Raw genomic sequence first — 25,453 nt, forward strand, 5'->3', positions numbered from 1 at the left:
TTTACCCCGTTTTGCTGTCTCTCTTTGTTCCTTTTTTTCCCTTTCCCCTCCTTCCTCCCCCTCTCTCCCTCCCCCCCCCCATTCCCTCTTACCCTCACCCCCCCTTTTTCTTCCTCTCTTGGCTCTCCTTTTCTTTCTATTTTTCTCTTTCCCTCACCTCCCTACACTCTATTCCCTTTTCTTTATTCCCTTGTCATTTTTTCCCCCCTCTCTCTCCTATGCCCCTTGTGGTGCACTATAACACTACAGTATATGTTTCCAAAATCCAGATATATGGTATCGTACTTGCTCCTATGTGGGTGTTTCCTTTTTGGGGTTTTGGAGAACTTCCCCACAAGCTCCCCAGGCTACTTACCACCACTCTCTGATGTAATACTATACAGGTAATGTTACGATATATACCTTTTAGAATATAATGATTTATACCATGAAATATCATTTGCACCACTATGAGGAATGTCACAATTAATGTAGAAAATATGTACTTTTTTTCTGATAACAAAAGATGATGTTGTGTGTAAGGAAAATACATTTGGGATTTTGCTACATGAAACATTGATTGTCATATCTTGTACATGTTGTTACAGTATTTGACAAGATCTGATGCTCTGACGAAGCAGGTCAGCCCACGAAACACGTTGGCTAAAAGATGCACAAAATCAAATCTTGAATCCAGGATTACATCACCCTGGACAAGCAGTTTGGTAACTTGTTTTTTTGGAACAAACCCCTTTCTTTTAGGAATTGTATAATGTTCTAAATAAAGTTATGTACAAATAATTTTATATAACGTGTTGGCTCAGTGGTTAACCCAAGGAAGTACAGTGCCTTGCAAAAGTATTCACCTCCCCTTGGCTTTTTACCTATTTTGTTACATTACAGCCTTTAGTTCAATGTTTTTTTTAATCTGAATTATACGTGTGGATCAGAACACAATAGTCTAGTTGGTGAAGTAAAATTAGAAAAATATATACATAAAACTATTTTTCAGAAATAAAAAAAGTGATAATTGGCATGTGCGTACGTATTCACCCCCTTTATTATGAAGACCATAAAAAGCTCTGGTGCAACCAATTACCTTCAGAAGTCACATAATTAGTGAAATGATGTCCACTTGTGTGCACTCTAATGCCCTGTACACACGGTCGGATTTTCCGACGGAAAAAGTGCGATCAGATTGTGTTGTTGGAAATTCCGACCGTGTGTGGGCTCCATCGGACTTTTTCCGTCGGAATTTCTGACACACAAAGTTTGAGAGCAGGATATAAAATTTTCCGACAACAAAATCTAATCGTTTAAAATCTGATCATGTGTACTAGGGTTGTCCCGATACCACTTTTTTAGGACCGAGTACAAGTACCGATACTTTTTTTCAAGTACTCGCCGATACCGATTACCGATACTTTTTTTTAATGTCACGTGACAGTTTTTTTTTTGCTATTTTTTTTGGGGGGGGGGGTGAACGTTGTATGTGTGTGTGTTTTTTTTTTGTTTTTTTTTTACAATTTTTATTTTTTACAATAATATTTTTTTATTCTTTATTGTTTTTTTTTTTTTAATCAGCCCTTTTGGGGGGCTTTGGTGAGATATCAGGGGTCTTAACAGACCTCTGATATCTCCCCCTTGAGACAGAGAAAGAGACAGAGGATAGAGATTCCCCAGTCCCTTTCTCTGCAGCGTCAGCTGCACTGAGAATGAATGGAGAGAAGACAGCGCTTCTCTCCATTCATAAACTGACACATCGTAATCACAGGAGATTACAATGTTTCAGTTATGTGAATGGACAGAGTCAGCTGACTCTATCCATACACAGAGGAAGGAGGGGGAGGACGGAGGAACTGAGGGGGAGAACGGAGGGAGACAGATAAGTAGAGAGGAATGCAGGGGACAGATAAGGAGAGAGGAACGAAGGGGGAGTACGGAGGGGGACAGATAAGGAGAGAGGAAAGAAGGGGGAGTACGGAGGGGGACAGATAAGGAGAGAGGAACGAAGGGGGAGTACGGAGGGGGACAGATAAGGAGAGAGGAACGAAGGGGGAGTACGGAGGGGGACAGATAAGGAGAGAGGAACGAAGGCGGAGTACGGAGGGGGACAGATAAGGAGAGAGGAATGCAGGGGACAGCGGAGAGGCACAGAGGAACGGAGGGGGCATGGAGGTGGATGCAGTGACAGTCAGTGGTGAGCGATCACCGCTGTCTGTCACTAAAGCTGGTGAAAGGCGCTGGGGGAGAATCTTGTAACTCCCCCACGCGCTGATCACTGCTTACTGTCAAGGTATCGGGGAAGCATCGGGAGCATTTGCCCGAGTACAAGTACTTGGGCAAATGCTCAGTATCGGTGCCGATACCGATACTAGTATCGGTATCGGGACAACCCTATAGTGTAGTATTTTGAGGTAAAAATCAGGCTTTATTCAACTAAAAACATCATACAGGGTACTCACACAGTAGACAATGAACGGTACAATGTATCCAGACGAGCGGCGAGCTCGTACACTGCTAACAGTGGGCGATGCCTGTCCCTACGCGTGGCGTCACGGGTCACGTGGCTTCATCAGGGGATAATACAAGTGTATGGGCGGCATGGCACAACAGCAAACCTGCCAAGAGACGGCCGCACAACAAAACTCACGGACCGGGCAAGGAGGGCATTAATCAGAGAGGCAGCACAGAGAACTAAGGTAATCCTGGAGGAGCTGCAGAGTTCCACAGCAGAGACTGGAGTATCTGTACATAGGACGATAATAAGCCGTACATTCCATAGAGTTGGGCTTTATGGCCAGACCGGAAGAAAGCCCTTACTTTCAGCAAAAAACAAAATGGCACATTTTGAGTTGGTGAAAAGGCATGTGGGAGACTCCCAAAATCTATGGAGGAAGGTGCTCTGGTCTGATGAGACTAAAATTGAACTTTTTGGCCATCAAAGAAAACGCTATGTCTGGTGCAAACACATTACATCACCCAAAGAACACCATCCCCACAGTGAAACATGGTGGTGGCAGTCTCATGCTGTGGGGATGTTTTTCAGCAGTTGGGACTGGGAAACTGGTCAGGGTTGAGGGAAAGATGGATGGTGACAAATACAGGGATTTTCTTGAGCAACACACTGCTAAAGCAACACTTGAGTGGTTTAAGGGGAAACATGTAAATGTGTTGGGATGGCCTAGTCAAAGCCCAGACCTCAATCCAATAGAAAATCTGTGGTCAGACTTAAAGATTGCTGTTCACAAGTGCAAACCATCCAACTTGAAGGAGCTGGAGCAGTTTTGCAAGGAGGAATGGGCAAAAATCCCAATGGTAAGATTTGGCAAGCTCATAGAGACTTATCCAAAGCGAGCTGTGATAGCTGCAAAAGGTGGCTCTACAAAGTATTGACTTTAGGGGGGTGAATAGTTATTCACATTGACTTTTTCTGTTATTTTGTCCTATTTGTTGTTTGCTTCACAATAAAAAAAAAAATCTTCAAAGTTGTGGGCATGTTCTGTGAATTGAATGATGCAAATCCTCAAACAATCCATTTTAATTCCAGGTTGTGAGGCAACAAAACACGAAAAATGCCAAGGGGGGTGAATACTTTTGCAAGGCACTGTAGATGAAAAGTCCCAAACTTTATTCAGATTTCTTTAATTTAGCCCTAACCAGAAACACATATACTCATTTTCCCTTCATTTTCCCCACTGACCCATGCCTTTAGGCGATCCCAGAAAACTCATCTCTTCAGGAAAGCCTATGACGCCTCCAACTAACTGAACTTTTATCTCTTCCATCAGCTCATCCTCTCCAGTTATAACCTTTTGTATCACCCTATTAGATTGTAAGCTCTTATGAGCAAACCTTATTAGATTGTAAGCTCTTATGAGCAAAGCCTTCTTAACCCTCTAGTATTTTATTGTATTGTAATTGTACTGTCTACTTTTATATTGTAAAGTGCTGCACATACTGCCGGCGTTATATAAATCCTGTATAACAATAATAATGTGTGAGCTACAGATCACTGGAGTTGTAGCTTATACAGGGCTATGGATTCCCCATCAGAAAGTAGTGATTGGCCCAGCGCTATCATACGGAGTGAGTCACAAGCTGCTTGACACTTTTGGGCACCTAAAGCGATGCTCCACCCCCTCCTCCTTCCTCCACCGCCGGGCCATTCACAAAGAGCAGCACACTTTGCGCATGTGCAGTAGGGAGCTGGCTGTGAAGACGCAAGGCTTCTCTGCCGGTCTCCCTTAGTGGAGATGGCGGCGGCAGCATCTGGATTTGTGGACAGTTAAGTGTCCTAATATTAAAAGTCAGCAGCTATAGTGTTTGTAGCTGCTGACTTATTTTTTTCTGAAGGAGCCTGGAGCTCCTCTTTAATGTGTGTGGGAGAGTGCAAACTAAAATTAAGTACTGTTTATGCCGAAGAGGGGTGTGGCACTGAAGCAAGTCTTTTGCTTTGCCCTGAATGGGCAAAGCACAGGTTTTCTTTAAAGAATAACTCCACTTTTGTTGAGAAAAAAAAAATTCCCCTTCAGGTAAACTATGTACATTGTAAGGATTTTTTTAACATTGTTGCAGATTCCTTCCTTGTGTTATTATGAAGAAATAGCTGTTTATCTGTGTCCATTTGCTTAGTGAATCTGTATGGGTGTATTTTCATAATTAGCATTCAGCTGCTGCATTTGCAGGGCTCATATCAGAAAAGTGGCAAGGTCTGCATCCCTTTAGACGTGATTTCCCTTTGGGAGTACCTCGCCAAAAAAATGTCATTTTGTTGCAGGGGATGCTCAAAATCTGACTTGTTTCTTAATGGAGTCTTCTGGGAAAACCAGTGAGAGTCAATCACTCAAGCGGGAAATTACATTTCTGGGGGGGCGTTCTGTACACCATCTGTGTATGAGAATGCCTCCAGGTAGCCATATTGCATTGTACTTTACAGAAAACGACAGCATTGCAGATTGAAAAGGAAAGGTAATTTTAATAACATTCAAATAAAATATGGCTTATGCCGTGGCTATTTGCCCATGTGATCGGCTGTGTCCAATCACAGCCGATCACATGTAAACAGAGTGTGAGGTGAAGAGAGCCGATCAACGGCATCTCCTCCAGGGAAGATGTGAAAAGGTAATCAGGGCACTGATCATCAGTGCTTTGATTACAATGAAGCTCCAGCAGTGCCCATCAGTGACGCCAGTCTGTGCCAATCAGTGCTGCATATTAGTGCCTCCCCTTCAGTGCCGCCCCATCAGCGCACATCAGTGAAGGAGAAAAATTACTTATTTACAAAATCTTCTGACAGAAACTGAGAAAAACTTTTTTTTTTCAAAATTTTTGATACTTTTTCAGTTATTTGAGCAAAAAATAAAAAACCCAGCAGTGATTAACCACTTCCCGTCCGCCCTAAAGCAGAATGACGGCCAGGCGGGGGTTCAGTTATACTGACTGGGCGTCATATGATGTTCAGCAGGATAACTGCCGGCGTGCGCCTGTGGGGCACACCGCTACACCGATCTTGGTAAAGACCCTCTGGCTGAGGCTCTTTACCACGTGATCAGCCATGTCCAATCACGGCTGATCATGATGTAAACAGCAAGAGCCGTTTATCAGCTTTTCCTCGCCCGCGTCTCACAGACGCGAGTAGAGGAGAGCTGATCGGCGGCTCTCCTGACCGGGGGGTCTGTGCTGATTGTTTATCAGCGCAGCCTCCCCGTGGATGCCCGCCCAGGACCACCAGGGATGGCTACCACACAGGACCACCAGGTATGCCACTCTAGACCACCAGGGATTCAGTGCCCACGTAGCTGCCAATCAGTGCCCAGGCAGCTGCAAATCAGTGCCCATTAAAAATGCCTGCGAGTGCCACAGTGATGCCTATCAGTGCAATCTATCAGTGTCAGCCATAAGTGCCCATCAGTGCCGCCTTTCAGTGCCCATCAGTGCCGCATATCAGTGCCACCCATACCCATCAGTGCAGACTTTCAGTGCCCATCAGTGTCGCCTATGAGTGCCCATCAGTGCCGCCTATCAATGCCCATTAGTGCTGCATACCAGTGCCACCTATTAGTGGCGCCTATCAGTGCCCATCAGTGCCGCCTATCAGTGCCCATCGTCAGTGCCACCTCATCAGTGCTGCCTTATCAGTGCCCATCAGTGAAGGAGAAAACTTACTTATTTACAAAATTTTATAACAGAAACAAAGAAAAACTTTTTTCTTTCAAAATTTTCGGTCTTTTTTTATTCGTTTAGCAAAAAATAAAAACTGCAGAGGTGATCAAATACCACCAAAAGAAAGCTCTATTTGTGGGAACAAAATGATAAAAATGTAAATTGTGTACAGTGTAGCATCACTGCGCAATTGTCATTTAAAAAGTGAGAGTGCTGAAAGCTGAAAATTGGTCTGGGCAGGAAGGTGCGAAAATGCCTAGTATTGAAGTGGTTAAATACCACCAAAAGAAATCTCTATTTGTGTGAAGAAAATTATTAAAAAATTAGTTTGGGTACAGTGTTGCATGACCGCGCAATTGTCATTCAAAGTGTGACATCGCTGAAAGCTGAAAAATGGCCTGGGCAGAAAGGGGGTGAAAGTTCCCTGTATTGAAGTAGTTAAAATTGCAAATGCAGTTTTCACAATAAAGCCTTTTAGGGCTCATGCACGCAGGGCTTATAATATGGCGCTTTTACAGGCATTTGGCGTTTAATTTTTCTGCCTGTAAACGTTTACAGGCATATTAGAAGAGTATTTACAGTCAAAAAACATTCCCAGCGTGTGGTTAGGAGAGGAGCTATTGAGCAGGAAAAAAGCGTGACGCACATAAAGACGTCTCAATGTTTTTAAACACCAGACATGTATAGTGCTTGAACGTTCATTTATTCCCATGGCCATAAAAAATATTCTGGCCAATGGAATCCATTAATGCTTAAATGCTTGACATGCCTAGACGCGTTGGTGCATTTTTTTAAGCAGCTATTTCCTGGCAGGAGTAAAAGGCGTTCATACCTTTTGTGCAGGAGGCTTTAAGGACCATAGCAGCATTTCCTCCTCTGGCACACACACTAAGGCAAGGATGGGGAACAATCATGGGGCAATAATGGCGGAATATCTCTGCTACTAGTTTTTATGCCCATTCCTTACCCTCCCACAGTACATGGGCACTGATAATCAGATAACCAGCTGGAGAGAAGGAGAGGATACCATGACTCTGGGCAGACCAAGCAGTGTAAACTGTATATGACAGTTATCAGATGTATTTATTTTCGTACTAAATATTGATGCAGAGGCCTGGGAATGGTTTGTGTAAAGATGCCCCTATTTTTTATACTGTTTTTTTTCTTTTTTAAAGTTTTTCCCTGTTTAGAAGCTTTATTCCTTACCTGTGATACAAGGTGAATTATAAGTATTGTCTGCAATGCTGTAGTGACCATTTTGGGGAAGACCATGAACAGAGATCAGCTACGGAGTGTCTTCAACCCTGGGGGTGGCCATTTTGGGTGAGTCAATATGTATGCTAGGCGGATTGTAATTGGCTGAAGGAGGACACAGAGGAAGAGGATATGGTCTGCTGTGCAACTTGGGAGTGACAAAAGCCAATTGGGTGCAACTATGGCTTGTGGGAAATGTAGTCTCCAGACAGACTGAGCCGGTAGTGAAACTTCCCTTATCGGGTAAAGTTCCTCCTTCAGATGCAGGTCTTGCTATTTTAAATACCATAACCTTCAGACTAACAGTAACTGTTGTTTTCTATGGGTCATAAAAAAAGGAGATCATAAAAAGTAGCCAGTCCAGGAGGTGATAAAATAGAACTTCATCAGACTAAACTTACCAGAGTTACATTTTGCGCCATATAGAAATGGATCTGCACATTCATTGCAGTCAAAACCAGTGAATCCTTCCTGTAAATGAATTATTGAATACATGAATAAAAACATATCTTTAGTAACTTTATGAAAAAATGTAGGCCAAGCAGTTATTAGAACTACCATAATAAGAATACACTTACAAAAAAAAAAATATGGAAAATACATACTTGTCTGATACAAGTTAAAGTAGAATTCCAGGCTAAACCTTACTAGTCTTAAAAATGCTCTCTCCCTCCTAACAACTACGTTGACTAACCTGTGTAAAAGAAAAAAAAAAAAGAAGATGCATAGACTTGCCTATTTTCAGCTACGATCTGGTCACATGACCCGACTTCCCTGTTTCAGCCAGTGGCGGCTGCAGGGGAGAGGAGTGAGTGCTGACAACAGATGGGCCATGGGCACCTATGGGTGATGTCACCACTTCAGGCATTTCTATCCGTTGTTGAGCACTCTTTCTCTTCCCTGCAGCTGCCACTGGCTGACAAAAAGGATCACTTGATCTGACTGGGCTGAAAATAGGCAAGGGTAGGGTGTGTGTCTAGTGATACACATGTGACCGTTCCTCCATGTGTTCCCCATTAACTCATTGGGCACCAAGTGCCCCGGGGTGGGGGTGGGGGTTTCTGGGCTATGCCAGACAACTAGAAGGATCAGGTGTTGTTACACCTTGCTCGATGGCACACTCTTCGTTGCCGGGACCTGACAAGGGCTGCGGTCATGTGAAGAAACAAACATTATGACAGTCCTCCTACTCAAGGAGAAGCCACTTGTGTGCAGTGTTATGCAGAATTCCTTTTAAGGACTTGGTCCCATATACTTAACACTTGTACAGGTGTATGTGTTGCATTACGAGGGATATGCAGAGTCTATGCCCGCTACACCAGTGTACTCTGCCACTCTGCGGAAAGGGGTCCTGCCGAGCACATAGTGTGGACCTAACCATACTCACTTAACCCTTTGTGTTCCGTACCAAATGACCAGACTGTGATTCTTTGTGACACTTTGGGACCGAGACAGACAGGGGGTCATTTACTATAGCATGAATATGTGATTGCGTGGTAATTAGCGCGCAAACACCAAATAGTGCCCAAACAGAATTCACAATAGCACTGGCGAAAAAAATACTCCCAAAATCAAATTCACTATAGCGCCCAGACAACAGATAGTGCCCAAACCCTTATGCCGCGTACACACGGTCGGACTTTCTATCCTACTTGGTCCGGCACACTTTCCGACGGACTTTGTCCGCCAGGTGCGCCGGACTTTAAAACGGACGGACTTGCCCACACACACCCGGACTTTCCGGCGGGCTAAGTCCGCCCGTCTTTCCGACGGACTTTCGCCGGAGTTCCGGCGGACTTTCAGAATGAACGGACTTGCCCACACACGGACAAGTCCGTTCATTTTGAACGTGACTCAGGTGCGACGGGACTAGAAAAGGATGTCAATCTTGCCGCTTTTATCGGCGAGATTGACACCTTGCGAGCCCCGTCGCGGGGCATACCAGGCCCTTAGGTCTGGTATGGATTATAAAGGGAACCCCCTACGCCGAAAAAACGGCGTGGGGTCCCCCCTAAAATCCATACCAGACCCCGATCCGAGCACGCAGCCTGGCCGGTCAGGAAAGGGGGTGGGGACGAGCGAGCGCCCCCCCCCCCTCCTGAACCGTACCAGGCCGCATGCCCTCAACATGGGGGGTGGGTGCTTTGGGGGAGGGGGGCGCCCTGCGGGGCCCCCCCACCCCAAAGCACCTTGTCCCCATGTTGATGAGGACAAGGGCCTCTTCCCGACAACCCTGGCCGTTGGTTGTCGGGGTCTGCGGTCTCCGCCTATATAAGTCACAACGCAGCCCTCGGAGAGCAGTCCAGCAGGAGAGAGCGTCGTGTCAACAACTGGGGAAGAGAAGCCCAGAAGCCCAGAAGCCCAGAAGTCCGGACCTCTGCTGGCAAGAGAGCTACTTGAAGACAGCAGAGGAGCCGGCCGAAGAACAGGAACACCGGGAGAAGAGAGCGGAGAAGAACCAACCGGACGCCGGGAGAAGATGAAGCGGAGGGACCCCCGAAGCCGGAAGAAGACCCCCGAAGCCGGAGGAAGATCCCCCCCCCCGGAGCTGTTTAATAAAATATTTTAAAAACCTGTGTAGTGTGTTTTATTACTTACACTTTTTCCCTAGGTGAATGGGTAGGGGTACCATGTACCCCATACTCATTCACATAGGGTGGGGGGCCGGGATTTGGGGGCCCCCTTATTAAAGGGGGCTCCCAGATTCCGATAAGCCCCCGCCCGCAGACCCCGACAACCAACGGCCAGGGTTGTCGGGAAGAGGCCCTTGTCCTCATCAACATGGGGACAAGGTGCTTTGGGGTGGGGGGGCCCCGCAGGGCGCCCCCCTCCCCCAAAGCACCCACCCCCCATGTTGAGGGCATGCGGCCTGGTACGGTTCAGGAGGGGGGGGGGGCGCTCGCTCGTCCCCACCCCCTTTCCTGACCGGCCAGGCTGCGTGCTCGGATCGGGGTCTGGTATGGATTTTAGGGGGGACCCCACGCCATTTTTTCGGCGTAGGGGGTTCCCTTTATAATCCATACCAGACCTAAGGGCCTGGCATGCACCGTGCTCACCGCAATAGGAAAATTTGTTTTTCCTATTGCAGAGAGCGCGAGATGCAATACCCTGCCCTCGCGTCGTATCTGGTCCGTCGGACCAGCCTACACACGAGCGGGCTTTCCGTCGGACCAGCACACACACGAGCGGACTTTCCGCCCGAAACTGAGTCCTACGGAAAGATTTAAAACTTGTTTCAAATCTAGGTCCGGCGGGCTTTTGGGAAGAAGTCCGCCGGAAAAGTCCGCCGCCGCCCACACACGGGCGGATTGTCCGGCACACTCTGGTCCGCCGGACCAAGTATGCCGGAAAGTCCGACCGTGTGTACGCGGCATTACTCTTGTTAGGACCTGGAGAATTGCATATGGAAATAATGTTTAGAGCATGATTTGATCGCCTAAATGGTACTGAAATATGTGGTATATTATTTAAAGATAATCTGCTTTTAAAGTGTGTGGAAAAAGTGATTTCAACACTGAAATATCTTTAAAAGTCTGAGAAGAGATAAATTCCCCATCTCTTTATAACTAGGTGCCAGCATAACTGAGCGTGCTCAGACATGCAAACTACTCTCATTTTAACTCCCTTGCCTTTTTTACAGGGAGCTATAGTAAATACCAAAATTAGCACTGGGTTAATCACTCGCTGACCAGCCACCGTATAATGGCTCGTTCCTGCAAATCGGCGTAGCTTCTTTAAAAGCCATAGCAGGCGCCCGCTGATCTGTCTCCTCCACTAGTCAGTCCCATCCCCCCACTGTTAGAAACACACATGAAGGAACACATTTATCCCTTTGATACAGTTGCAGATCAAATAGAAGCAGCTTTCTTGGCTGTACAGGTGTCAGGGGTGGGCTCAGCCCTTCCTTCTCTAAGCTGGCCGCTCAGCTGTCGGCTAATTGCCAGCTCCTATTTCTCCACAGTGACGCCCCTGTTGTCCTGTTGATGATATCCTGCTGGTCAGTCCTGCCTACTTAAGCCGTCCAGTCCAGATGATCTCTGCCTTCCCCTTGGTCACATCTGTAGAGATGCTCTCCTGTGTTCCTGTTAAAGACTTGCTTGGCTGACATTCCTTCTCTCTCCAGATCCTGCTTGCTGTTCTACTACGCTCATCTCTGGCTCCCTGACTTTTGGCTTGTCTGACTATCCGTTCCGGTTCCTTAACTTTGGCTATGTTTTGACTACATTTACTCTGTTTACCTTTTTTTATTATTATTAAACAAGTGAGATTTAACTGTACTTCTGTCTCAGTCTGATTCATGGTTTCTGACAACAGGATAACAGGGTTTAATTCCGCTTTAAGGATGTTTGCCTCCATAAAATTTGTCACTGCCTAAAAATGGAGAGCAACTGAGCATGTGCAAAGCGGGATGAGACAGTGTATTACTGGATTTTAAACAGTATAGGCACTTATTTTTAATGTTTTACATAGCTATACCTGCTAAAGGGGCCAGCCGGAAGTGATCTAGCTGGACTTAATTTTCTGACTAAAGTTCCACTTTAATGTAAACTCGGCCATTTTTTTGCACACGTGATATACCTTGAAATCCTGGCCCTGTAATCTACCAATCTGAAAAATTCTCAAGTGATATAGTCACATCTCTACCGCAGTAGTAAATTCAAAGATTCATAATTAAGAAAGGTATAAACGTATGAAAATGCATTTATGATATTTACAAGGTAGTATAACAGAAGTGCTTACATTACATATGCAAGTCCCATTGCCCTTCAGTCCTTCCATGCAGACACCATGACCATTGCAAGGCTGAACAGATCCTCCAGGACATTCTGTTAGAAAAGGGATTGACAGGATACATTACTATTGTAAGGAGTATAAAATTATTTTGTAGTTTTCCTTAGTCTGTACAAGACTTGCTAGGGGGAGCAGAATACTTAATCTGGACTGAAAAACAATAAAGAATCAAGGCTGTAGAAGTAAGATAACCTAGAAGGAAATCTCCCTTTGTATGCTGGTCAATTATGAGAAGATTATACATACTCCAGTTTACCACCCAGAAGTAAATGGCTGTGGTCTCTGCTCCTAGAGAACAATACCACTACTCTCTAACTGTATCAAATGTAGATGGGTCTGACAAGCACAGTTAATAAAAACAACAGCAGTTTTTGACAAGTCCTTTATAAAAAATAAATAAATAAATAAATAAAAAAGATAGAGGGGCATAAGAACGCAGATGTGAACGAAAAAAAAAAGCCTCCCACTGAAAACAACTGTTTCCATCCAGGGACACAGCCATCTGACAGGCAAACATAGGGGCTGAGGTTACCTGGTGACTTAATCAGGTGACCCCCCCCCCCCCTGATGCCTACCTCTCATTGGTCGAGTGTCATTGCTGAATGACAGATATACATGTTACCCAGTGACATCACCGGGTAATCCTGCCCCATAATGACACTCGCCCAATGAGAGGTCGACGTGGGGGGTCATCTTGTTATGTCACTTGATGACTCCCGCCCCTATGCTTACTCTATTGCAGTATTATAGATTTCTTGGCATAAAAATACACTAAGCGCAAAAAAATGTTAATGCTCCAAGGAAGATTATTGTCATTTATATACCCCAGGAGGTATCTTAGTGGATTACAAATATTAGGCTGCACTAAAAGGTGGGCACGGCAATCTTTTGTTTACATTTCAGCTCTCAGCGGGGAAACCCGCTGACAGCTGATGTGTCATCCGTTGTTAAGGATGCAACAGCCGGCATTTTTCCATTCTGCACATGTCTTCTGACGTGTGTGTGTGTGTGTGTGTGTGTATATATATATATATATATATATATATATACACACACATACATACATACATTCACACACACATAAATAAATTGACATACTGGCAAACCAATATACCCATATATGTCACAATTTACTTTTAAAGCTGTAGGCATCCTTAATGGTCACAGTTTAACAACTTTCTCCCACCAAAAATCTTGGTAATGGCACTTACCTTTATGATAGGTGACTACAGAAAAAAATGATTGCTTAAGATATACCTCCTTAGTTAGCCTGCCCATAAAAACTTGCAGATTGGACAATTATGAAGTGACATCACACATCTGAGGTCATCCCTTTGCTTTCCTCACCTTTAAGCATTTTTCTAGTGTTATGTTGACAGTGCTCTATAAGGATCATAGATCGCTTAGTGCACCTACCTCTCCTTGGCACTGTACAGGGCATTGCAGGGAACTAATATAAAGCAAGCTTAAAAAAGAAGGATGTTTTTTTTTTTTTTCAGAATCATACTTACCTAGGTGTATGCAGCATCAGTCCAATGCTGCATCTGTCCCCCGCCGGCTGCAAGACTGAGAACCGAGCGATCAAACACCGCTGATCGCTGGGTTCTCACAGCTACCTGAGCAGAGAGCTGGTGACCGTCAGTCCCTCGCTGTCTGCTCTGCTCCCCCTCACTCACTGGAGGGCTTGGCTGTGGAGGGGGCGGGAGTGGCTGGCTCAGACTCTCAGCGGCTTGTTGAGAGGCTGAGCCGGGTGCCAGTCCAGGCATATGGGTGGGTTCCTGATTTCATTGTCGTGATCTTGCCCCAACCTGGACCGGCTCTGTAACTTCAGCCCACTGTCTGCTGAAAACGGTATACAGGAGTACAGAGCAAACTGCACTCCTGTGATCCACAGGAGAAGTACAGCCAAACAAGCTTTGGCTGTACTTCTCCTTTAAGGCAATAATAGCAGCTGTATGTAAAGCAATCCTTCCTCCTACTCTTGGCACCATAAGGTTCCACAGATAACAATTATGTTCTGCGTACCCCTCCATCCAGTACCATGGCAGCCTGTATATGTTCCTATGTATACATAGGCCTTAATTACCTGGGTCTACTGATCTGTACACCCATGTGATCAGGCCATCTTTTCCCACGCAGGATGCACATATGTTCCAAGCAGACAGCATGCTCAAATCAATAAAACAACTGACTGCATGGACCTGCACAGATCCCCAAGCGCCTGCTAGTGTGTACATCTATGTGGGTCTGATGCACGGATCACAATGTAGTCTGTCCGCCCTTAGCATGAGTGCATAGATCAGTACACCCATGTGAATAAGGCCTAAAGCATACAATTCTCCCCACTCCGAGGGATTGCTTTAAAATACATAATACTTTTGTATACATAGAACTGCATTAAAAGATGTGGACTCTCTTGCCCTGAATTGCTCTTTAGGGGATATAGTGTATAACTATATGCAAAACTTTTTTTAAGTTTTGGATAAAGTGGAGATGGATTAGAACACCATTCAGGTTTTTATTGCAGTCTGTACCCCTGTTAAGGAGAGTCACCCTCTCTATTTGTCCCATTTACTGTTATCACCAAGATTGAAAGTGAAAGAAAATCCCAAATTTTGGGCTGTAACCCAAACAAGAATAGAGGGGAAATCTTCCAATGGGGACACTAGTTCTGGTGAAAACCAGGGATTCCCTAACTTTGGAGAGATTTTCTCTCACTTCTTGTTTTGGCTGAGTAACAGGAAGTGAAATGAAATCTCCCCCACGGAACACAACTGGCAAAAAAAAAAAAAAAATTGTTTTTTTTTTAATATCCAAAATTTTTAAAAGTTTTGCTTGTTGCTCCGCTTTAAAGAATCAGTTCAATTTGTGCTGCACTTTCCGTAGCCTTCCTCTTCTCAGCTACACTATGGCTTGGGAGAGAACTATTTATTGGCTCGTAGACTTCTTCCAGTTTCACAATGCCAATAAGTATTTCCTTCCCTTTTTCTGTAGAGCAGAGATTTCCCAGCAAGTGGGTTAAGAATGATAGTTCTATTTGACACAAAAGATAATGGCCTAAATTTAGACTTGGGTTCTCTCACTTAGGCTCGATTCACATATGTCTGGCCACGGTTTCCCTGCATTCTTTAATAATATCCACTTACCAACCGGCCCATAGCCGAATGACAGCTGCAGGGCGGTTGGATAACTCTGGGAGGACGTACTATGACGTCCTCCCAGAATTCCCCTCTCGCGCGCCCCCTGGGGCGCGCACCCGAACACATCCGTGACCGCCGGGTCCAGAGGACCCGGCGCATCACGGATCCCGGTAAATGGCCGCTGATCGCGGCCGTTTACCATGTGATCGCGCCGTCAAATGACGGCACGATCACATGTAAAGAGACCGGCGTCATCTGATGACGCCGGTTCCTCTCCTCCCCTCCTGTGTACCGATCGGTACACTGTGAGCGGAGAGGGGGATGGATGGATGTCTGCAGCGCTGTGGGCTGGATGTGTAGTGCCCACAGCGCTGCACAGAGACATCCATCCATCCATCCATCCATGCTCAGCCATCCCTCACTACTATGCAATGCTGTGCAGTACTCTGCAATACCCCCACAATACTCTGCAATGCTGTGCAATACTCTGCAATGCTGTGCAATACTCTGCAATACCCCCATATTACTCTGCAATGCTGTGCAATACTCTGCAATGCTGTGCAATACTCTGCAATAACCCCACAATACTCTGCAATGCTGTGCAATACTCTGCAATGCCCCCACAATACTCTGCAATGCTGTGCAATACTCTGCAATACCCCCACAATACTCTGCAATACCCCCACAATACTCTGCAATGCTGTGCAATACTCTGCAATGCTGTGCAATACTCTGCAATACCCCCACAATACTCTGCAATACCCCCACAATACTCTGCAATGCTGTGCAATACTCTGCAATGCTGTGCAATACTCTGCAATGCCCCCACAATACTCTGCAATGCCGCCACAATACTCTGCAATGCCCCCACAATACTCTGCCATGCCCCCGCCATACTCTGCCATGCCCCCGCCATACTCTGCCATGCCCCCGCCATACTCTGCCATGCCCCCGCCATACTCTGCCATACTCTGCCATACTCCGCAATACCCTGCCATACTCCGCAATACCCCGCCATACTCCGCCATACCCCGCCATACTCCGCCATACCCCGCCATACTCCGCCATACCCCGCCATACCCCGCCATACTCTGCAATACCCCGCCATACTCCGCCATACCCCGCCATACTCCGCCATACCCCGCCATACTCCGCCATACTCCGCAATACCCCGCCATACCCCGCCATACTCCGCAATACCCCGCCATACCCTGCCATGCTGAGCCATGCTCAGCTGTACTCTCCCTCTGTATGTGGCCAGGCTGTGGAAGTCTCACACATGTGGTATCGCCGTACTCAGGGGGAGCAGGAGAATCTATTTTGGGGTGTCATTTTTGGTATGTACATGCTATGTGGTAGCAATATTGTATAAATGGACAACTTTGTGTTAAAATAAAAAAAAGCGTTTTAACCACTTCCCAACCACCGGCCGTCATACAACGTCCTTGACTTTGTGCGGAGATATCTGAATGATGGTTGCAGCTACAAGCATCATTCAGATATCAGCTTTTTCAGCCGGCGATTCCCTACACCATGAGAATGATCATAGCAGCTGTTCCACTGTTTGATCGATCTTACGGGAGGCGAGAGGGGATGTCCCCCCCCTCCCGCGCTTCTACCGACTCACCGCAACATTTGAAGCCAGGATCGTTTTTTTTTTTTTTATTTTTTTTTATTTCAGGCTTCCCAGCCTAGAGGTGAGATGTGGGGTCTTATTGACCCCATATCTCACTGTAAAGAGGACCTGTCATGCCATATTCCTATTACAAGGATGTTTATATTCCTTGTAATAGGAATAAAAGTGGTCAAAAATTTTTTTTTTTTTGGAAAAAAGCATCAAACTAAAATAAATAAAGTAAAATGAACAATAAAAAAAAAAAAAATTTTTTTAAAGCGCCCCTGTCCCTGTGTGCTCGCATGCAGAAGCGAACGCATACGTAAGTCCCGCCCACATATGAAAACGGTGTTCAAACCACACATGTGAGGTATCGCTGCGATCGGTAGAGCGAGAGCAATAATTTTGGCCCTAGACCTCCTCTGTAACTCAAAACATGTAACCAGTAAAAAATTTTAAAGCGTCACCTATGGGGATTTTTGAGTAGCAAAGTTTGGCGCCATTCCACAAGCGCGTGCAATTTTGAAAGGTGACATGTTGGGTATCTATTTACTCAGCATAACTTCATCTTTCACATTATGCAAAAACATTAGGCTAACTTTACTGTTTTGGTTTTTGTAAAGCACAAAACAGTTTTTTTTCCAAAAAAAAGCGTTAAAAAATTGCTGCGCAAATACCGTGCGAGATAAAAAGTTGCAACGACCTCCATTGTATTCTCTAGGGTCTTTGCTAAAAAACATATATAATGTTTTGGGGTTCTATGTAATTTTCTAGCTAATAAATGATGATTTTTACATGTAGGAGAGAAATGTCAGAATTGGCCTGGGTGCTCCAGAACGCCTGAAGGTGCTCCCCTGCATGTTGGGCCTCTGTATGTGGCCACGCTGTGTAAAAGTCTCACACATGTGGTATCGCCATATTCGGGAGTAATAGCAGAATGTTGTGTTTTGGGGTGTAATTTGTGGTATGCATATGCCGTGTGTGAGAAATAACCTGCTAATATGACAATTTTGTGGGAAAAAAAAAAGTAAAAAAAAAACCTTGATTTTGCAAAGAATTGTGGGAAAAAATGACAACTTCAAAAAACTCACCATGCATCTTTCTAAATACCTTGGAATGTCTTCTTTCCAAAAAGGGGTCATTTGGGGGGTATTTGTACTTTTCTGGAATGTTAGGGTCTCAAGAAATTTGATAGGCCATCAGTACTTCAGGTGTGATCAATTTTCAGATATTCGCACCATAGCTTTTGGACTCTATAACTTTCACAAAGACCAAATAATATCCACCGGTTTGGGTTAATTTTACCAAAGATATGTAGCGGTATAAATTTTGGCCAAAATATATGAAGAAAAATTACTAATTTGCAAAATATTATAACAGAAATGAAGAAAAATGTATTTTTTTACAGATTTTTCTGTCTTTTTTCTTTTGCGGCGCAAAAAATAAAGAACCCAGCGGTGATTAAATACCACCAAAAGAAAGCTCCATTTGTGTGAAAAAAAGGACAAAAATTTCATATAGATACAGTGTTGCATGACTGAGTAATTGTCATTCAAAATGTGAGAGCACCAAAAGCTGAAAATTGGTCTGGTTAGGAAGGGGGTTTAAGTGCCCAGTTGTCAAGTGGTTAAAAGGAGTCCAGTGCAGTTTTTTTTTTAATGTATCAGGTACGTTTTAGGTGCAAATTATTGCTGGAAACCTGAACCTGCACCTGAACCGGACTGAAAAACGCATAGGATTCTCTTTAACCACTTAAGGACAGAGCCTCGTTTTGAGATTTGGTGTCTGAAGAAGAGGACACCGGGCTGCCATAACAACGGTAGTCCTCTTTAAACAGCTGACGTATAACGACAGCGGTCAGCAATAATACATTTTTGGGTTAAAGTGATTGTAAACCCTTACAATCAACTTTTCACTGCAGGTAAGCCTATAATAAGGCTTACCTGTAGCTACCCCGGATCTCTTCCAAACCTGCACAGTTTAGGAGATATCCCCTGTATCAGCATGTGCCAACGTCATCGGCACATGCGCACTGAAGCCATGGCTTGTTCATGCCGTTGTTTTAGTAGTGACGTCATCGCGGCTCCGGCCAATCACAGCGTCAGAGCCCGCAATACCCGGAAGTAACTCCAGGAGCGATGTCATCGGTCGGAGCAGTGTACAGGGACCGCTGCAGGGGCTTCGATCTCAGGTGAGTATATCATAATAAACTAGTATGCTATGCATACTAGTTTATGCCTTTGTCTTGTAGGTTTTTTATTTTTTTTTTTGTGGGTTTACAACCACTTTAAATACATACCACGGCTGGCCTGCAGATATGTGAACCAGCTCCATAGAGAAGGCTGCCGATTCACATGTCATGTGAATTGGATGCGGTTCAAAAAGCATTCAGTTCTCATATATGTGAACCAAGCCTCATTATCAAAACAGTTTTACTACGTCTGTCACTCCCCTAGTCTATAGCATTCTCTCTGTCTTATCTCACTAACCATCCTAGTTTAACCACTTCACCCCCGGAAGAATTTACCCCCTTCCTGACCGGGCCATTTTTTGCGATACGGCACTGCGCCGCTTTAACTGACAGTTGCACGGTCGTGCGACGTTGTACCCAAACAAAATTGACATTCTTTTTTTTCCCCACAAATAGAGCTTTCTTATGGTGGCATTTGATCACCTCTGCGGTTTTTAATTTTTTTTGCTCTATAAACAAAAATATAGCGACAATTTTGAAAAAAAACAATATTTTTTACATTTTGCTACAATAAATATCCCCAAAAATGTTTTAAAAAATCTAATTTCTTCATCAGTTTTGGTCAATATATATTCTTCCATGTATTTTTGAATATTTAAAAAATGTAATAAGTGTATATTGATTGGTTTGCGCAAAAGTTATAGCGTCTACAATCTATAGGAAAGATTTATGGCATTTTTATTATTGTTATTTTTTTAGTAGTAATGGTGTTGATCTGCGATTTTTATTGGGACTGCGACATTGTGTTGGACACATCGGACACTTTTGACACATTTTTGGGATGATTGACAATTATACAGCGATCAGTGCTATAAAAATGCACTGATTACTGTGTAAATGTCACTGGCAGGGAAGAGGTTAACACTAGGGGGCGATCAAGGGGTTAACTGTGTTCCCTCAGTGTGTGTGCTAACTGAAGGGGGGGAGGAACTGACTAGAGGTGATAACAGATTGTGTGTTCCGAGCTAGTAGGAACACACGATCTGTCTCTCCTCTCCTCAAAGAACAGGGATTTGTATGTTTACACACAAGTCCCTGTTCTGGCTCTCGTGCCCACGATCGTGACTGCTGACAACGTGCATCGGTTCCGCCGCATTGCAGCGGGCACGAGCGTGGCTGTTATACCTGCTTAAAGGGCTGACATACAGCTACGGCGGCTTATGGGAGTGTGCCGACCTGCTGCAGTATAATAACAGCGGCTGGTCGGCAAGCGGTTAATTACCATTGCTGTGTACATTTTATTTTTCTCCCTCCACTTCAATACAGGGCACTTTCCCCCCTTCCAGCCCAGGGCAATTTTCAGCTTGCAAGGGCCAAAACACAGGTTTGCCTACAGCTGATCAGCACTTGTTCTAGTGGCAATTACATATCTCTATGCATACCTTGGGATTATTGTAAAAACAATCATTGCTTTGACTTTATTGTTAAATTTGTGGACCTCAGCCAAATGAGTGAAAACCTCGTTTACTGCCAAAAAGAGTACCGTAATTCAAATGATCCTATATTAAACACAAAACATTTTAGCCATTTTTTTTTTATGAACTTTTGCAGGAGATCTATTGCACTATATGCAATAAATATTTAAAGCAGCATTAAATTCAAAAGCAAACATTCATCATATTGCAGGTTACCAACTCTTATGCCGTGTATACATGGGAGGACTATTCGACCGGACTGGTCCGACGGACTTTCCGGCGGACTTTCGACGGACTTGCAAAGGACTTTTTAACGAACAGACTTGCCTACACGCGATCACACCAAAGTCCGACGGATTCGTACGTGATGACGTGGGGGGGGGGCTCCGCTGGGGACATCTGATGTAAGGGGGGCTCTGCTGGGGACACCTGATGTAAGGGGAGGCTCCAAAGGGGGCATCTGATGTAAGGGGGGCTCCGCTGGGGACACCTGATGTAAGGGGAGGCTCTGATGGGGACATCTGATGTAAGGGGGGCTCCGCTGGGGACATCTGATGTAAGGGGGGCTCCACTGGGGACATCTGATGTAAGGGGGGGCTCCGCTGGGGACATCTTAAGTAAGGGGGGGCTCTGCTGGGGACATCTGATGTAGGGCTCCGCTGGGGACATCTGATGCAAGGACAGACTCTGCTGGGACACCTGATGCAAGGATGGACTCTGCTGGGGGCACCTGATGCAAGGACGGACGGCTGGTGGCAGGCGACGTGGCAGGTGAAACGCTCAGGGATCCCACTGATTAGGCATTATGATGAGTTGAATGATTTCATTTTATATTACAATGTAATAATAGAAATGTAATGTACTTCAATCATCCTGACACCATAACAACCATGGTGCCGGGATGATTGAAGTGCTAACACCAGGTGTTTGGAGTATCTTTATCTGCTGGTTGTTAAACTTTCTAGAATACACATATTTCCATTATTGTGTAGGATCTGGGCCTGCTGTCCCTCCATCCCTCTCCCCCCCTTTCCCTCTCTATCCCTCATTCATATCAGACTCTAACCACACCCCCTTTGAGCCACGCCCACTTAAGACACGCCCATGATTTTGCGTAAACAACACCCATTGCGCTTTACTTTCCCCCTGTGCCATGCCTACAAACACATGCCCCGCCCCCTCATTATAATAAGACTCCGCCTACAGCCAAAAAGTGTCCCTAAAAAATGTTTTTCAATGTTGGCATCTATGATATATACACTGTGATTTTAGTAATAAACATACCTTTAATAACAGTATTCTATTCTATTCTATTCCATCCCAGAGCAGGAGGTTGAAAGCCACATCAGAGGTCTCTTTGGGCCACATGTGGCCCCTGCGCCACTGGTTGGACGCCCCTGTTGTAAACTGTCAGCCTGTATGGGCTGAAAGCTGCAGGGCTTGTCTGCAGGAGCCTGACATTGCACCCTGATCCACTGCAATGCTTTCATGAGGGAAAAAGTAATAAATGCACATTTATTATTTTTTCCACAAAGGTGAACTTAACCTTTAACACCACCCTCCCCGCAGATTGACAATGCTGCTGTCTACTCTGCTGTGCTTCCTGTGCTCATTCATCTAGAGTTGTGTCTCACTAATACAGGAGGTGTGTTACTGAGGGGAAAAAAGCCAAAGAAAAGACAACTGATGCAGCCACCACATCTAATGATTGGTAAGCTGCAAAATAATACATTTTTGGGTTTAATAACACTTTAAAGCTGTAAAGCAGATATAATTTACAATTACAATTTATTCCAAGTATGGATGTAATTTTATATACAGTGGCAGAATTATCAGTCTCTGTTGATGTCAGTTTCCTGTACTGCCTTCCATGCCAGTACTTAAAGCCCAACTCCAGGAAAAAACAAAACAAAACCAAAAAAAAAAAACACCCGTGCAGTGGGCTTCCTTCCATACTGCAAGGGTTAAATGCTCTTATGTCAGAGAGAGTTGACTGTGCTGTTTCCCCTAATTTATGCCAGCTTGGGCCACTTTTGGCGCTCTTCTCATCTGCTAGGAATTCTGGTCTGTGGGCGGAGCCTTGACATCATCATGTAAAACACAAGGACATTAACCCTGTACTGTACACTTAGGCTTCATATACACTGCTGCTGGTAAACGGACGTTTAGGAGCAGTTGGGCATTTTTTTCAGCTGCCCTGAACTCTCCTCTATGTTATCTTATCAGTACATGTACACAGGTTCGTTTATAGGTGTTTCTAGGCAGTTGAGTTTAGAAGCTTTTTTTGGAACGCATGGATGTTCGGAGGCATTTAAAATGCCAAATGCCTGTAACAGCTTGTAAACGCTGTTTAACGCGGTAACTCACGTTTAGCAGCGTTTCGTTTACAGACGTTTTTCATTTTAACCAAAAGATAAAAAATAATTTTTTTTTCAAACGCTTCTAGATGCAAACGTGACTAAAAGCGGCATGTAAACGCAGCTAAACGTCTACTAGAGCAAGGAGTAAGAAAAGTATTTACATATTCTACCCCTAGACTAAAAGAACATTTAATGCTTGCAGTGCTGGGGTGGAGGGGAGGGGGGGGCTGCAAGAGTGGATTTTTTCCATTTTACTAGAGTTAGATTTTAAGACTGGGAGATGCAGACATAGCAGAGCAATTCAGTTTTCTGCATTGTACAGTGCTGTCCATCTAATGCTAGGAGAATCTTGACAAGGAGAGAGAGAAGACACATAAGATTGGTGTGCTGCGAGTGAGGAGGGGGCAGCCTCACCTACAGTAACACACTGCTTTCATTTCAGTGCCCCCCTCACCACCTTCACTGTCCCTGGCCTCTATGACATTGTACCAGCTAACAATTGGCTTCAATGTCATTCATTTCTGTGCCACCTCCAGTGACTCCAGACTCCATGACACAGTCTGCACCAGTATCGGCTTTTATTTCATTGTCTTCTGTGCCACCTCCATTGTGCCTAACTCTCTTAATGCCGCGTACACACGGTCGGACTTTTCAGCTACAAAAGTCCGACAGCCTGTCCGACATACTTCCGGCGTACCTTCGGCGGACTTGCGGCAGACTTTCTAACGAACGGACTTGCCTACACACAACCACACAAAAGTACGACAGCCTAGTACGCGGTGACGTACACCAAGTCCGACGAGACTATAAAACGGAAGTTCAATAGCCCGTACGACACCCTTTGGGCTCCTTCTGCTAATCTCGTGTTTATCTCGTGTTAGTAGAAGTTTGGTGAGAGACGATTCGCGCTTGTGAGACTCGTATTTTTCAGTTCGTTTTAACTGTTGTTCAGTCTGTGCTTGTGAGGTTTGTATCTGCTTTTCAGTGCGTTTGGTCAGTTGGCATTGAGAAATCTTTGTTTTATTGTCCGCTCGTTCCTGATTTTCAGGTCGTTCTTCACAGGCCTTGCTGTTCTTCAGTGCGTTCTGTTTAGTGCGTTCTGACCAGCCGACCGTTTTGAAGCCATGTTACCTGTACGTACTCGTCGTCGAGCTCGTGCATTGTATGTGCTTGGTGCTGTAGTTTATTCTTCAGACCAAGACCAGTCCATGAACAGGGCGAGGAGGAGTTCATGGACCAAGAATTGGTTGCTCCAGCGTGACCAGTTCTGTCACATGCCATTGCTCCGTGAGATCCGTGAGAATAATCCTGAGGATTTCAGGAACTTTCTCCGGATGACGGACCCCGTTTTTGACCGTTTGTTGGCTTTGCTGACCCCCTATATCAGCAGGCAGGATACCTGCATGAGGCAAGCCATCACTCCGGAGCAGAGGCTAGTTGCCACGTTGCGGTACTTGGCGACAGGGAGAAGCCTGCAGGACCTCAAGTTCTCGACAGGCATCTCCCCCCAGGCTCTGGGGATCATTATCCCAGAGACCTGTTCTGCCATCATCCAGGTCCTGCAGAAGGACTATATTAAGGTAAGATATTTTTCTTTTATTAGCATCACATGTTCTTTTATGTAATCTTTGATAATGTAATGTATTTCTTGCTTCAAACACTACTTACCATCATTGCAATATAGTGTGAATGTCCCCTTTTTATCCTCACACATGCTGAATTTTTTTCCTGTTATTTTTTGTCATGCATGTATATTTTCCTTCAATAACCTCCCCAGCATGCAATGATGGGAACATATCCACCTAGTCTACTCATTTTGAATGTATTTTGTTTGAGTGTATTTAGTGTGCTTATAATTAGCAATTAGCTAGATTTACCAACCCCCCCCCCCCAAACTCACTCCAAATAGTGTGCTGATAATTAGCAATTAGCTTGATTTCCCAACCCCCCCCCCACCCTCGTAAAAATTTGCTTGAATGTTCTGTGGTGTTGATTTGTCTAAAGCAAATATATGTTGCACTTTGCAAAATGCATGTGCACTCTACAAGTGCATTTGTTCCAGTGCTTTAGTAAATGAGCAGAAGCTCTGCTGATTTCCATCATCAAATCATATGCAAGCCACAAAGTGTTTTCATTAATTTCCCTTGCATGTGATTGTGTACTCCTTGCAACATGAATGCCTTTTTACCTTACCTCATTTACTGTAAGCTGGTTAGCAACTGCACCTGCAGAGTGCGACAACTGCAGTCTTGTAGCCTTTTTAGTCCCTAAATTCCTGCGTGTCCTAAAAGTAATCTTTTTTAGGGATTTCACAACCCCCTAAAATGTAATCAATGTTCCATCAGAGGGGGAGAGCAATCTGATAAGTGTGCCTTTCCATATTAGTTATTCCAGAAGAATTAAATTATTTAATGTTATACTGATGCTGGGGAATAATGTTTTTAATTGTATAATTTTCTTGCAATGTTAGCTTCAAAATTAAT

The 25,453-nt window shown here is 44.7% G+C and overlaps 1 protein-coding gene across 1 annotated transcript in view; it reads right to left on the bottom strand.

Moving 5' to 3' along the window:
- The window catches only part of STAB1 (stabilin 1), a 508,133-nt gene that overhangs the window by 434,247 nt on the left and 48,433 nt on the right, over positions 1-25,453 (bottom strand). The window contains exons 4-5 of the mRNA XM_073592448.1: positions 12,139-12,224; positions 7,800-7,869 (exon numbers count right to left, since the gene is read on the bottom strand). Coding sequence (XP_073448549.1) covers positions 7,800-7,869; positions 12,139-12,224 — 156 coding nt within the window. The remainder of the gene's footprint in view (positions 1-7,799; positions 7,870-12,138; positions 12,225-25,453) is intronic.

Source organism: Aquarana catesbeiana, linkage group LG07, assembly GCF_042186555.1.
Source record: "Aquarana catesbeiana isolate 2022-GZ linkage group LG07, ASM4218655v1, whole genome shotgun sequence".
NCBI classification, from domain to species: Eukaryota; Metazoa; Chordata; class Amphibia; order Anura; family Ranidae; genus Aquarana; species Aquarana catesbeiana.